The 13,399-nt window shown below is 35.8% G+C and overlaps 1 protein-coding gene across 6 annotated transcripts in view; it reads left to right on the top strand.

The window, feature by feature from the left end:
* The window catches only part of AMOTL1 (angiomotin like 1), a 241,743-nt gene that overhangs the window by 93,710 nt on the left and 134,634 nt on the right, over window positions 1-13,399 (top strand). Inside the window, exon 1 of one of the 6 annotated variants that reach the window (XM_074304489.1) lies at window positions 9,051-9,075. The exons of the other annotated variants lie outside the window; for them this stretch is intronic. Coding sequence (XP_074160590.1) covers window positions 9,066-9,075 — 10 coding nt within the window. The 5' untranslated portion in view covers window positions 9,051-9,065. Of the gene's footprint in view, window positions 1-9,050; window positions 9,076-13,399 lie in introns of those variants that run through there. 6 annotated transcript variants of the gene reach the window in all.

Genomic DNA, 13,399 nt, shown 5'->3' with positions numbered 1-13,399 from the left:
GATCTTCTGGTTCTGCTCGTTTCACTCAGCATCAGTTGATGTAAGTCTCTCCAAGCCTCTCTATATTTCTCCTGTTGGTCATTTCTTATAGAACAATAATATTCCATAACATTCATATACCATAGTTTACCCAACCATTCTCCAATTGATGGACATCCATTCATCTTCCAGCTTCTAGCCACTATGAAAAGGGCTGCCACAAACATTTTGGCACATACAGGACCCTTTCCCTTCTCTAGTAGTTCCTTGGGGTATAAGCCCAGTAGTAGTATGGCTGGGTCAAAGGGTATGCACATTTTGATAACTTTTTGGGCATAATTCCAGATTGCTCTCCAGAATGGTTGGATTCTTTCACAACTCCACCAACAATGCATCAGTGTCCCAGTTTTCCCACAGCCCCTCCAACATTCATCGTTATTTGTTCCTGTCATCTTAGCCAATCTGACAGGTGTGTAATGATACCTTAGAGTTGTCTTAATTTGCATTTCTCTGATCAATAGTGATTTGGAACACTCTTTCATATGAGTGGAAATAGTTTTAATTTCATCATCTGAAAATTGTCTGTTCATATCCTTTGACCATTTATCAATTGGAGAATGGCTTGATTTCTTATAGATTAAAGTCAATTCTCTGTATATTTTGGAGATGAGGCCTTTATCAGAACCTTTAACTGTAAAAATTTTTTCCCAATTTGTTACTTCCCTTCTAATCTTGTTTGCATTAGTTTTGTTTGTGCAGAAACTTTTTAATTTGGTGTAATCAAAATGTTCTATTTTGTGATCAATAATGGTCTCTAGTTCTCCCTTGGACACAAACTCCTTCCTCCTCCACAAGTCTGAGAGGTGAACCATCCCATGTTCCTCCAATTTATTTATGATTTCGTTCTTTATGCCTAAATCTTGGACCCATTTTGATCTAATCTTAGTATGTGGTGTTAAATGTGGGTCCATGCCTAGTTTCTGCCATACTAATTTCCAGTTTTCCCAGCAGTTTTTGTCAAATAATGAATTTTTATCCCAAAATTTGGGATCTTTGGGTTTGTCAAAGATTAGATTGCTATTTTTATTCACTATCTTGTCCTGTGAACCTAACCTATGCCACTGATCAACTAGTCTATTTCTTAGCCAATACCAAATGGTTTTGGTGACTGTTGCTTTATAATATAGCTTTAAATCAGGTACACTTAGACCACCTTCCTCTGACTTTTTTTTCATTAGTTCCCTTGCAATTCTCGACCTTTTATTCTTCCATATGAATTTTGTTGTTATTTTTTCTAGGTCATTAAAATAGTTTCTTGGGAGTCTGATTGGTATAGCACTAAATAAATAGATTAGTTTGGGGAGTATTGTCATCTTTATTATATTCGCTCGGCCTATCCAAGAACATTGAATGTCTTTCCAATTATTTAAATCTGACTTTATTTTTGTGGCAAGTGTTTTGTAATTTTGCTCATATAATTCCTGACTCTCCTTTGGTAGATATATTCCCAAATATTTGATACTATCGACTGTTTTTTTGAATGGAATTTCTCTTTGTATCTCTTGCTGTTGGATTGTGTTGGTAATGTATAAAAATCCTGAGGATTTATGTGGATTTATTTTGTATCCTGCGACTTTGCTAAAATTCTGAAATACACATTTTTTAATGCATCATGTTGGGAGAAAACAATCAGAACAAAAGGGAAAAATCACAAGGAATAAAAAGTAAGTATAGCATGTGTTAATTTACATTCAGTCTCCATGGTTCTCTCTCTGGATGTGAATGGCATTTTTCATCTAAAGTTTATCAGGATTGTATTGAATCACTGAACTGCTAAAAACAATCAAGTCTATCAGAGTTGATCATTGCACTGTCTTGCTATTGCTGTGTACAATGTTTTCCTGGTTCAGTTTGTTTTACTCAGCATCAGTTCATGTAAATTTTCCCAGGCCTTTCTAAAATCATCAGCCTATCTTTTTTTTTTTTTTTTTTTTTTTTTTTTTTTTTTTTTAAGTAAGGGGCAAACTACTACTTCCTAACGTAGCTGATTTCACTTAAATTTCTCTTGTTTTTGATACTATTTGCCTCCTGATATTCCCTCCTCTCATCTCCAATGGAAACTTCCATTATAAGAAAAAATAGCTAAACAAAACAACCACAACTGATAAGCAGTATATTTAGCATTTCCCCCACCCAGCCTTCCCGGAGAGGGGAGAATCCGAGAATAGGGAAATATCTAGGGAGCATCATTAATAAACAGTGTTGGGTCAGGAGTCAGGAAGACCTAAATTCAAAATTGGCTTCAGATAGTTCCAGCTGTGTGACTCTGGGGAAGATATTTAAACTATTGGTCTCATTTTCCTTAGCTGCAAAATGAGGATAGTAATATGAATCCCTTCCTTAGTGAATATGAGGAGAAAATTTAAAAAATAAATACTTGTTAAGTGTTTAGCCCAGTACTGGCACATAGTGGGTGCTTAAGAAATGTTGGTTATGATGATGATGTGTTTTTCAGGACCAAGATTTGTCAGTGTAGTACCTTTTATGTCTTCTATTTTCTTGGTTAAACATTCCTAACTTTTTTTCTTTTTTGAGAATCCCCTTTCTTTTATTAAGCTAGAAATTAAAGAGATTTGCAAAAACATGTAAAATATTCCACTTTTCTCATTAAATGTTTTTGTTGTGGAAGACCTTTTAATATGTAATTTGTTATTATTATCTTTAAATGAATTAATATTTTTAATATGTTAGTTTTCATTTCTAACACAATGCCTATAGATATGACCTACATAAGCAAAGGGTCTTTGAAGTTCTCAATAATATTCAAGAATATAAAGGGACATTGAATCAAAATCTGAGAACTACTTCTTAGCTTTTCTCCATCTCTCAAACTCTCTTCCATTCTTAACCTTTCTGATAACCTTTTGTACTAATATAGTTTCAGTGGTCTCCTCCCTACTAATAAGTATTTTATTCAAATATTCTTTTCTATTGATCTTCTATTTGAATCTCATGTTCTATTGTCCTATCAAACTGGACTTTTATACTTGCCCCATGAACAAATCCCATATACTTCCAGTTCTTTGTCTTTGTCACACTTCCCCCTCCCTTGAATATAGGCTTCCCCTATCCTAGTATGTGGTTCTGAAATGGTGAGGGGGGGTCACCATTTAATAAAAAAAAAAAAATGGAGAGATCTCTAGAGCAAAGCAAAGTTTATTATACATTCTCAAGAGAAGGGTGTCCCACTTCTGGAGCAGGCTATGGAAAGGAGGAAGCACCTTTTGGGGCATTGTTAACACTTTTAATCCTTAACGGAAATACCCCCTCCCACCACTGACTGTCATCCTCATTGCCTGAGGGTCTTACATTCTAAATGCTGGAACTACCCAAGACATTGAACTTGACCAATAAATACATAGTTGCCCATATTTGACTGAAATAGGGAGTAAATGATGTCATGGGAGCATAGTAGGAAGGGGACTTAAGTATGCCCTTGACTCAGTCTTCAAAGTCCTTCACACCTACTCAAACTCTGAAGTAGATGAAGCCTTACTCGATTTTCACAACTGTCTTGAAAGATCTCATCTCATCTCATTCAATAGCCTCTTGAAATCCTGTTTTCCAGTACTCAGTTCAAATGTCATATCCTGAGTAAAATTAATCCTGATGCTCCCTTTTCCAAAAACCTTTATTAATTTTATATACCTCTAATATTCTTCTTATATTTTATTTTGGGTTAGTCATTTGTACCTACCCTAATGCCATGCTCTGCCCATTTTACTGTAAATTTAGGGTCATTAAGACAAGGATTGGACTTTATATAATCGTTTAACTTCTCCCATTATGATGACCTGAATTAGTAGGAATTAGTGAAAATGTATTTAATTGAATTTGATTAGGCTGTTGAAAGAAGTCATCTTGTTCCTATAAAAGAACCAGAATTTACTACCTTTCAGAGAAAACATTCCTAATTCTTAGAAACCAGTTGTTTTATAGTACAAAGAGGAGGCCTTTTACCACCCTGATCACCCTCCTTTTGACTTTCTCTTTAAGGAAGGAATGTTCTTCCTAAAATGTGTTTCTCAAAATGGAGCATAAAACTCCCAACTGTGGTCTAGTCATAGTTGACTATATTAGGACTCATACTTCAATGCTGGATACCCATGCATCTTTATTGTATTTTAAGATTGCTTAATTTTTTTTTTTCTTTGACTCTCATATTATAGTGTTAACTCATATTGATATGTAGGCCACTAAAACCCCCAGATCTTTTTTTTCCCTCTCAGAGGAACTGCTTTCTAGTTATCCCTCTTCCATTATCAACACACAAAAAATTCGTACTTGTTTCCTTGGTGAAGTGCCCAGGAGTAGGAGGCATTAAGACAATTATTGATGTGACTACCTCTTCAGTGATAGGGCCTTTTTTTCCTTTCTTTTTTTTTCATCCATTTCTCCACCCCCAATCTTTTCCTTTGTTTCCTCATTCCTTTTCTCTGTCTTCTCTTCCTCCTTCCTCTTTCCTTCCTGTGTCTAAGCTGCCAACAATACCTTAGAGGCATTGTTCAGCCCCACCCATGACTCCCTAACTAAGGAGAATGCTGGGCACTCTCTCCAGAAAGCATAGGATTAGAGGCTAAGAGAGCCAGTTATTGTCCCAGCTCTGTCACTTAAACTGGCCATGTGTCCTTGAAATTAGGGAATTTTTTTTTTGAATGATTGCATTTATAAAATAGCTATCATTAAAAAAAAATAAAGCAAACTCTCATTTGTGATTATTGGATTAGTTTTTAAAGAGCATGATGAAACATGCAATTTTGTGTGTGGAACCCTGCGGCCAATGCCATAAGTATCTTGAAGCCTTATCCCTCCCTCCTTTTCCTTATATCTCTAATCCAGTGAGATACTGAGGCAATAAGAATAGAACATCCTCTTTGTATGTATAGAAGGTCAGAAAATTCTGTCTCTAGCATACCCACAGGGGAGGGGCAGCCAATTCCTGGGAAGGCCTTCTCTTTGTTTAGAAGAGGATTAAAAAAAAAAAAATCCTTGAGAAAATCTGTATCACTTTATGAATACTCCCTTATTTTCTTCAGTGGCTTTTGCAGGGCTGACAGCATCTGCTGCAGCTGCTTGCAGGTGGCTGTGGGACTGATTCATGAGCCAGATTCTTTTAAGGTGAGAGCAGGGGGTCCCTTTTAAACTACATAGGGATTTGGGAGAGGCAAAAAAGTGTGTGAAATATGTTATGTGGCTAATAAATGTTTCTAGAGTGTATGTGTGTGTGTGTGTGTGTGTGTGTGTGTATGTGTGTGTGTGTGTATGTGTGTGTGTGTGTGTGTATGGAGTTTAATGTTTCCAGGGATTATTTGATTGAGGCTGCAAAGTTTGATGTGAGTACTCTTGACTAGAGTTTGCAGATTGGGAACTTTTGCTGGCAAATGTGATTTTTTTTTTTTTTTTAGTGTTTGAGAAGTTATTTAAGAATCCATGAAGTGATGAATTCTTTGTCTTCGAGGTGGTCTTACTGCATAGCTTATTGGAATCCTTGAAGAGATAAATGTAAGTTATTGTGACTACTCTCCCAGTTTAAGAGGGAAAAATAGCTTTGAAGCTTTTGAGCATGAACAGTAAAAGTAGTCACTGCATTCTATTGTTTCATCAGTGTTACATTTCTATATATTTGAACTTCAGGTTCAACAATAGAATGAAAAAAATTCACATTCATATCTCTGAGTTCCAGGTATAACAAATTTCTGAGTCACCAACTGGCATATTACAAGTATGAAAAATATAATTTTAGTGTTGAAATGATTGTCATTCGTCTAGTCTAGCCCTGTGGCAGAGAGATTTTCTAATTATTGATTCTTAACTAGCCCATCCTAGTTTTTCTAGAGGATTTTATTCTGGTAATAAAGGTATGGTTAACATGGAAATAATTCTGGGGTGAAAGAGCATGTAGGTTTGAATTTTGATTTTTCCATTTACTACCTATCTAGAACCTGTTACCCTGAGAAACTTTTCCCAAGAAGCATGCAGTGGTCAGAGCAACCTTGCTTTTCTGTGTTGAGGAGGAAGAGAGAGATTAAGAGAGAAAGAGAGAGACAGAGAGACAGAGACAGAAAGGAGAGAGAGACAGAAAGACATACAGACAGACAAAAAGACACAAACAGAAACAGAGATAGGAGACAGTGAGACAGAGAGGAGAGAGATAGAGAGAGAAGAGACACAGAGACAGAGACACAGACAGAAATGGAGAGAGAGAAAGAGAAGGAGAAGGGGGAACAGAAGTGAGGGGGACAGAAAGAGAGGAGAAGAGGGGGAGAGAAGGAGAGGCAGAAGGAAAGAAAGGGAGAGAGAGATAAAAAGTATGAGGAATAAATTGAGATTACAGAAGAGAAGGGGAGAAAGGGAGAAACAGAGAGACTGTGTGTGTTTGTGTGTGTGTGTGTGTGAACATCTTAGTCATTGAGCAAAGAAAGATGTCTGGATTTCTGGGTCCTCAGAAGGGTCTTCCCAATCTGTGGATGTCAAGGGGGAGTTGTGCTATGATTATTAGGTGGTGGTTGCCCTGGGACCTAGGCTAAAATAGGACAATTAGAGTTGTCCCAAATAGAATGGATTTTCTTCAGAAGTATTCCTCCTCACTGAAGAATGTATAAAAACTTATTGGGCATATGGTATGTGTGTGTGTATATATATATATATATATATGTATAGGAGTAGTTGATCAGTGAAACTCCTCCCAACCCTGAGACTCTGTGAGTATTTATGTATGATACCAAGGTTTTTACTTGTTTCTAATAACTAGTGAGAATGGCTTGGGAAAGGATGGCAGGAACCTTCTGTGTTCTAATTTTTTGAAAACTAGTAATCTAGCGTAAGATGCATATGAAAACATTCTACTAACTAGAATATCTACTTATCTAGGAACATGCCAAATGAGAGTGTTATAATTTCAGTGCATTTGAATATTCATTTTATAATAGCTTTATTTATCAAAACCTTTAGTCAGGTCTGATGACTCATATAGATTCCCATGTGTTAAATGCCAAAGAAAGCTGAACTTTTTCAATTCTCTTTAATTACATTTATATAATCTTAGAACACATAGAGCTCGGAAATGTTGGGAAGGTACTCCCTATTCAGTCACCAAATCTTTTTGTTTTTACCTCAACCAAATCTCTTGCATCTACTTTCTTTTCTCAATCAGCCACCACCCTTATTCAGCCCCTAATCATCTCTCATCTAAATTATTGCAATAATTAGCCTCCTTGCCTCATCGCTCCTCATTCCAATCCACCCTGTGCATAGCTGCTAAAGTGATTTTCCTAAAGTGCAAGTCTGACCACATTACTCCTTTAGTAAACTCCAAAGTCTCTCATTGTCTCTAGAATCAAGTATAAACAATGATGTTTGGCTTTCTGAGCTCTTTGTAATCTTAGTTTACAAGCATTGTTATATATTTCTTCTCTTTTCACATTCTATGGGTCAGGCCAGACTGCCCCTCATACATGATATTTCCTCTTAAGGCGCTCTGCCTTGGCACTGAATGTTCTGTGCTTAAAAGGCACCTCCCCTCTTTACCACTAACTCTTTGAATCCCTTATTTTCTTCCAGACTCCGCTCAACCTTTACCTGAAGACTTTTCTTATTTCCTTCCAGCTTCTAGTGTACCTTGTTCCCCTGTAATTAATTACCTTGTATGTATTTTGTATATAATTATATTTAGTCATATTTTCTTTTATAGAATGTAAGCTCTTTGAAGGCAGAAACTGATTGGCTCAATTTTGTTTTTCTAACCTAGCTCCCAATACAGCATCTGCCACATTGTAGGTATATTCCTAAAGAGTGATTTGATTATTGCATGTGGCTAGCTTTTAAAAAAAGAAATTATGTGGAGGATAAAACCCTTCTGCCTAAATTCTGTCTCATGATTCAATGTTTCAATTTCCAAGGATGAATGGGGCTTATAAAACATGTACAAGTGCCTTTAGAGCCAAGCTTGATATTTTGTATTTGGAACCAACTGAAAACAAATATGTGTTGAGGGGGTAAAAGATATAATTGTCATGTAGTGAGAGCAAGGCACAATCTGCACAACCACATACTTCGTAGGCATTCTTGTGATAACAGGACAATGTAAGGAAAAAAATTAGTGGACACCAATGACTAATTCATGAGCCAACATAAAAGGGACAGGATAGGCAAGTTTGGAGGAGTAGTATGTCAGCGCTAATAGTTTTTTAAGAGATACAAACTGAAGAAATCACTTCATCTTTTTCCTTCTGATGTGAGTATTAGGAGGACTAAGTTGTCAATACAAAGTCCTTCAATGTGAAATGAACTTTTATCCAAAGGCCAATATCTTATCACTGACATCACACCGGTGGACTCAGGAAAATTTAACTTCATAAGGCCTTGGGGAAAAAACTAAATAGAAAGTTAAGCCTAAAACCACTAGCAATCATGCTCTCTGCTTGAATTTTCAGTGAATTTGATCTGGGTTCTATAACTGGAGGATCTTTCCCAGCTGCTATGCTAACATCATCATAATAGCTAGTCATTATGTAGTATCTATAGCTAACAAGCAGTATTATCTCATTTGGTCCTCACAACTACCCAGGGAAGTAGGGTCTATTATTATTATCTTTTTTTTTTTTTAAACTAATGAGAGAACTGAGGCAAACAGAAGTTAAGTCAAAAACCACTAGCAATCATGCTCTCTGCTTGAATTTTCACTGAATTTGGTCCTAGGTTCTAAAACTGCAGTCTTTCCCAGCTGTTGTTTTAATATCACCATAATAGCTAGTCATTATATAGTATCTATAGCTAACAAGCAGTATTTTCTCATTTGGTCCTCACAACTATCCTGGGAAGTAGGGTCTATTATTATTATTGTTATTATTATTATTATTTTTTTAATAAATGAGAGAACTGAGGCAAACAGAATTTAAGTGATGTGTCCAAATTTGTATCTGAGACCTCCTTTGAACTCAGGTCTTCTTAATTCTAGGCCCTCTATCCACTATCCCACTGAGCTGCCTCAATAAGTGGACCATTTCTCAGGCTTTTCCACGGCTGCCATGAGAGTAGGTAACTTGCCCATACTTACTAACTTATTTTAATTTTGCTATGAAATTTCAGTCTGGGTTGAAGTAGTCAGATGTATGTTGCGGAATGAATCTCAGAAAAATATCAGCTTTCTCTTTAATTGGTAAAAAGTTTCACATCTTGGAGTGATGTCATCCCCTTTTGTTCACCCCATTGTTTATTACTATATTTTACAGGCTGCCACACCCTCTTTTTGTGTGTGAGAAAATATGCCTGGATTTAGTCCCCTTATCTTTTGCTTTGGGAGGAAGAACTCCTGCCTTCTCCTTTCATTATTAGTAACCATGTTTTCTTGTGCTAATTTTTGGGAGGGTTCCTTTTCTCCCTTAACCCTACTCCCCTGAACACATTTATTAATTCCTGTTCTTTCTATCTGTGTAAACTTTCCAGTCATTTTTTTCCATTCCTGCTTCAGTGACTCTCCCTCCCTTTACTTTTTTCTTAAGCAGTAAGATCTAGTGGAAAACTCACTTGCTTGGGAGATAAGAAACCAAAGTTTTGAGTCTCCAGAAGCTCTTCCACTGACTTGCTGTGTGACTTTGAACAATTGATTTCCTATTCCTGTGCCTTAATTTCTCCATTGTAAAATAAGGGGTTTGAATAAAAGGATGTTCTTTAAGACTTTTTTCTAGCTATAGTATAATTTCTGGGTATGAGATGAGAGTAGCATCCTAGCTAGGATGAGCTCCAGTCTCAGCCCATTACAAACCCTCTTAAATAGTTGCTGCCACTCTGATCTTCTTTTGCTGAGGCAATTGGAGTTAAGTGACTTGCCTAGGGTTACGCAGTTAGGAAGTATTAAGTGTCTGAGACCAAATTTGAAATCATGTCCTTCTGACTTCAGGGCTGGTTCTCTATCCACTATGCCATCTAGCTGCCCCCACTCTCATCTTCTTAAAAGCATAGTTTTAATTTTGCTATCTTTTTGTTTAAAAATTTATCATGATTTTCTATATTAATTGACATATTAATCTATTGTTATTCATATTTATATTTTTAATTTGTGGATTGATTAATCAATCAACAAGCATTTATTATACATTAGACATTATTAATATGTGCAAAGTACTAAGCTAAATATGGTGGGTTATAAATACAAAAGTGAGATAATCCTTGCTCTTGGGAAGCTTACATACTACCAAGGGGATACACTATGTTCACAGAAAAGTATGTACAGAAAATATACAAAATAATAATTTGGGAAGTGATAGAAATTAAACTCAGAGTTGAAGGGAACCTTGAGTTACAAGGGATACAAGTGAGGAAGGAGAACCTTCCAGGAATGGGGTCAGCTTGTACAAAACTATTTAGGTGGAAGATGGAATGAAGTGTTTGTAAACCTTGAGTAGGCTAGTTTGCCTGGAACATAGAGTGCATTTAGATGAGTAATAGGCTTTTAGCTTGGAAAGATAGAGAAATTTGAAACCAAATTGTGGAGGACTTTAAATGCCAAACAAGAATCTCTATTTTTTCCCTCGAGGCAGTTGAGAACCACTGAAACTTTTTGAATAGAGGGTGGTTAGGAAAATTACTTTGACATTGTGTGAAGAAAAGATGTGGATTCCAAGGTTCTTGGGTTGGCATTCAAATCTCAACACTTTGATCTGCATTTCTCTTTCCAGTATTAGCTCTCTGTACCTTTCCTTCATATACATACATTCCAACTCCATCTAAATGGCTACTTTATACTTTTCTACTTTTACTCTAACCTCTATTTGTAATACATTCCCCCTCATTGAACCCTAGTCCATTCCATTTGCTGACTATCCTGTAGGGACCAGTTTCAATGCCATTGTCCTCAAGATGCCTTTTCTGTTGCCTTTATGCAAAATAATCACTTACACTTTGGACCTTAGTATCTCTCTTATTACATGATCATTTACCCAAAGAAATAACTATATTTTGATTTAAAAATAGATTCTTTTCTCCTCCTCTCCCTTGAGAACCATCTCTTATAACCAAGAATAAAAAAAAGAGATAGGGAAAAAGCAGTTTAATAAATTAACTGAATTTGATATGCAGTGTTCTATATCCAGGGTTCTACATAGTTTCAAACAAGGAAAGAGGATACAATTTATCATGTCCTTGGGTCCAAACTTGGCCATTAAAATTATACAGTATTCAGTTTTTGTTGTTATTTTATATCATTTATATTGCTAAAGTTATTGTATATGTCATTTTTTAATTCTGTCTTCACTTTGCATCAATTCACATAAAATTTCCCATATTTTTGTTTTCTTTATATGCTCATTTTTACATTGATTTTAATATTCGATTACCTCTATGTACCAGAATATGTTTAGCCATTCTCTAATTAAATGACATCTTCTGTATCTGTTTTCATGACCCCCTGGAAGGAAAATGAAATACTAACTAAAGAATAATCTGTATATTTCAGTAAGGAAGTGGGAAGAAGATAATACACATTTATATTGTGCTTACTGTGTTCTAGATATTATGGTAAGCACTTTAAAATTACTATCTCATTTGATCCTCACAACAATCCTGGGAGGTAGTAGATGCTTTTATTATTTCCATTTTATAGTTGAATAACTAAGGCGGATAATGATCCAGTAATTTGTCTAGCATTACATAAGCTAGTAAGTGTCTGAGGCTGGATTTGAACTCAAGCCTTCCTAATCTATCCACTATTCTACCTACTTTACCAGATTGACTGATTCAAATCTATGCCCAAGCCTCTTGCTGTTTTTTTTTTTTTTTTTTTTAATGTGTCATTGCTTTGACAATTGGCTTTTTTCAGGAAGTTTTTAGTATACATCCTAAATCTCTTTTCTTGTGAGCATTAGGTAAGAATCACATTGGCTAGGAAATCCACTGGAGACCCATCTCTGACAGTGTAGATGTTCTTCCCCCCTTCCAATTTTGTTTCTTTTAAAAACAACCTTCATTATACTCTGGTCTTCAGCTTGACAGCATCATTCTATTCCCTCCATGAGGGATCATATCATATTATCTTTCTTTCACTCCAGTGAAGTCCTTGGCTGGTAATGAATGTCTCCCTGCTGGGCTTGTTATTACACTCATTTCTCTACCCCCTCCAAAGATGAATCATGTGAGCAGCCACTTCCCAAGAGAAATATTGCCACTAATGACTCCATTCCCTTCCAAATTCCTGAAGGGATAAGGATCATACAGTCTATAGCACATATGTATTCTCCATGAGTAGCTATGATGCTAGACCATGTTCCTTTAACACCAAAGGAGCTCCTTTTAGGGGACTCATCATTAACTAAAGGGAATGCCTCAGCATTGAAAAGGCTTTAAAATTCAACAGTCATATATTAAGCTCTTACTGTGTGCAGACCAATTAATCAACAAGCAATTATTAAGCCCTTCCAGTGTGCCAAACACAGAGTCCTACATATTCAAAGACAGGCCTTAAAAAGTGGTCATGTTAGGAGGTTTATATACTCTGTGTGTGTGTGTGTGTGTGTGTGTGTGTGTGTGTGTGTGTGTGTGTGTGTGTGTAGGTCTTAGTCAATGTTAGCTTATAGTTAGTTGTAGGAATCCCTGATGTCAATCCCTCATAAGCAGTCTAAAACACAGTAATTCAAATTGATATAACTAGTTCAGGGGAATGTCAGCCTGTAATGAGCAGAATTCCTTTACTTTCCATGTTTTACCCAACTACTGGTAAAACCAGATCATACCATCCTCAATCTGGAGCTGGAAGAGAACTGTATATATTTGTACATTTGCATGCAAAGCTGTGAGATTGTGCTTGGCAGAATGATTAGATATTAATTTGGGGTATGACCATCTTCTCATGTTGCAGTGTGAGTCCAATGATAGGTATTTTGGATCCAAATAAAAAAGTTATATATACTTTTATCCCAACTTACCCCATATCAGATATTAATAAAAGTACAGGATGTCTCAAAAGTCTTAGTAGAGTTTTAAGCTATTAAAACTTAAATAGTTTAAACTTGCATAACTTAAAGTTATTTAGGACCTTTTAGGACCTTCTGTGGCAGGTCATCTTGTGGATAATGAAGCCATTGTATCCATTTTTACAAAAATTGACATTTAAAAGCCAAACAAATTAAGGAGTAATTTGCCTTATTTAATAATGAATTCTTCAGTTTTGATAGTCTTTTTTTTTCCCCCTTCCTATTTCTATAGTAGTAGTTTAGATGTTAACTGGAAAGAAAAGTTGGCCAATAGGGTAAATTTTAGTATATTGAAAAGAAATAAAAATAAAGACCGAATTCACATATTCCTTCTTTTGTGCATCTAACATCTATTAAATTGCAAACTAATTATTTTATGCAAATATTAAGACAAT

This window comes from Sminthopsis crassicaudata, chromosome 3 (assembly GCF_048593235.1).
Source record: "Sminthopsis crassicaudata isolate SCR6 chromosome 3, ASM4859323v1, whole genome shotgun sequence".
In the NCBI taxonomy this organism is placed as follows: Eukaryota; Metazoa; Chordata; class Mammalia; order Dasyuromorphia; family Dasyuridae; genus Sminthopsis; species Sminthopsis crassicaudata.
This window is presented reverse-complemented; position numbering and strand designations above follow the sequence as displayed.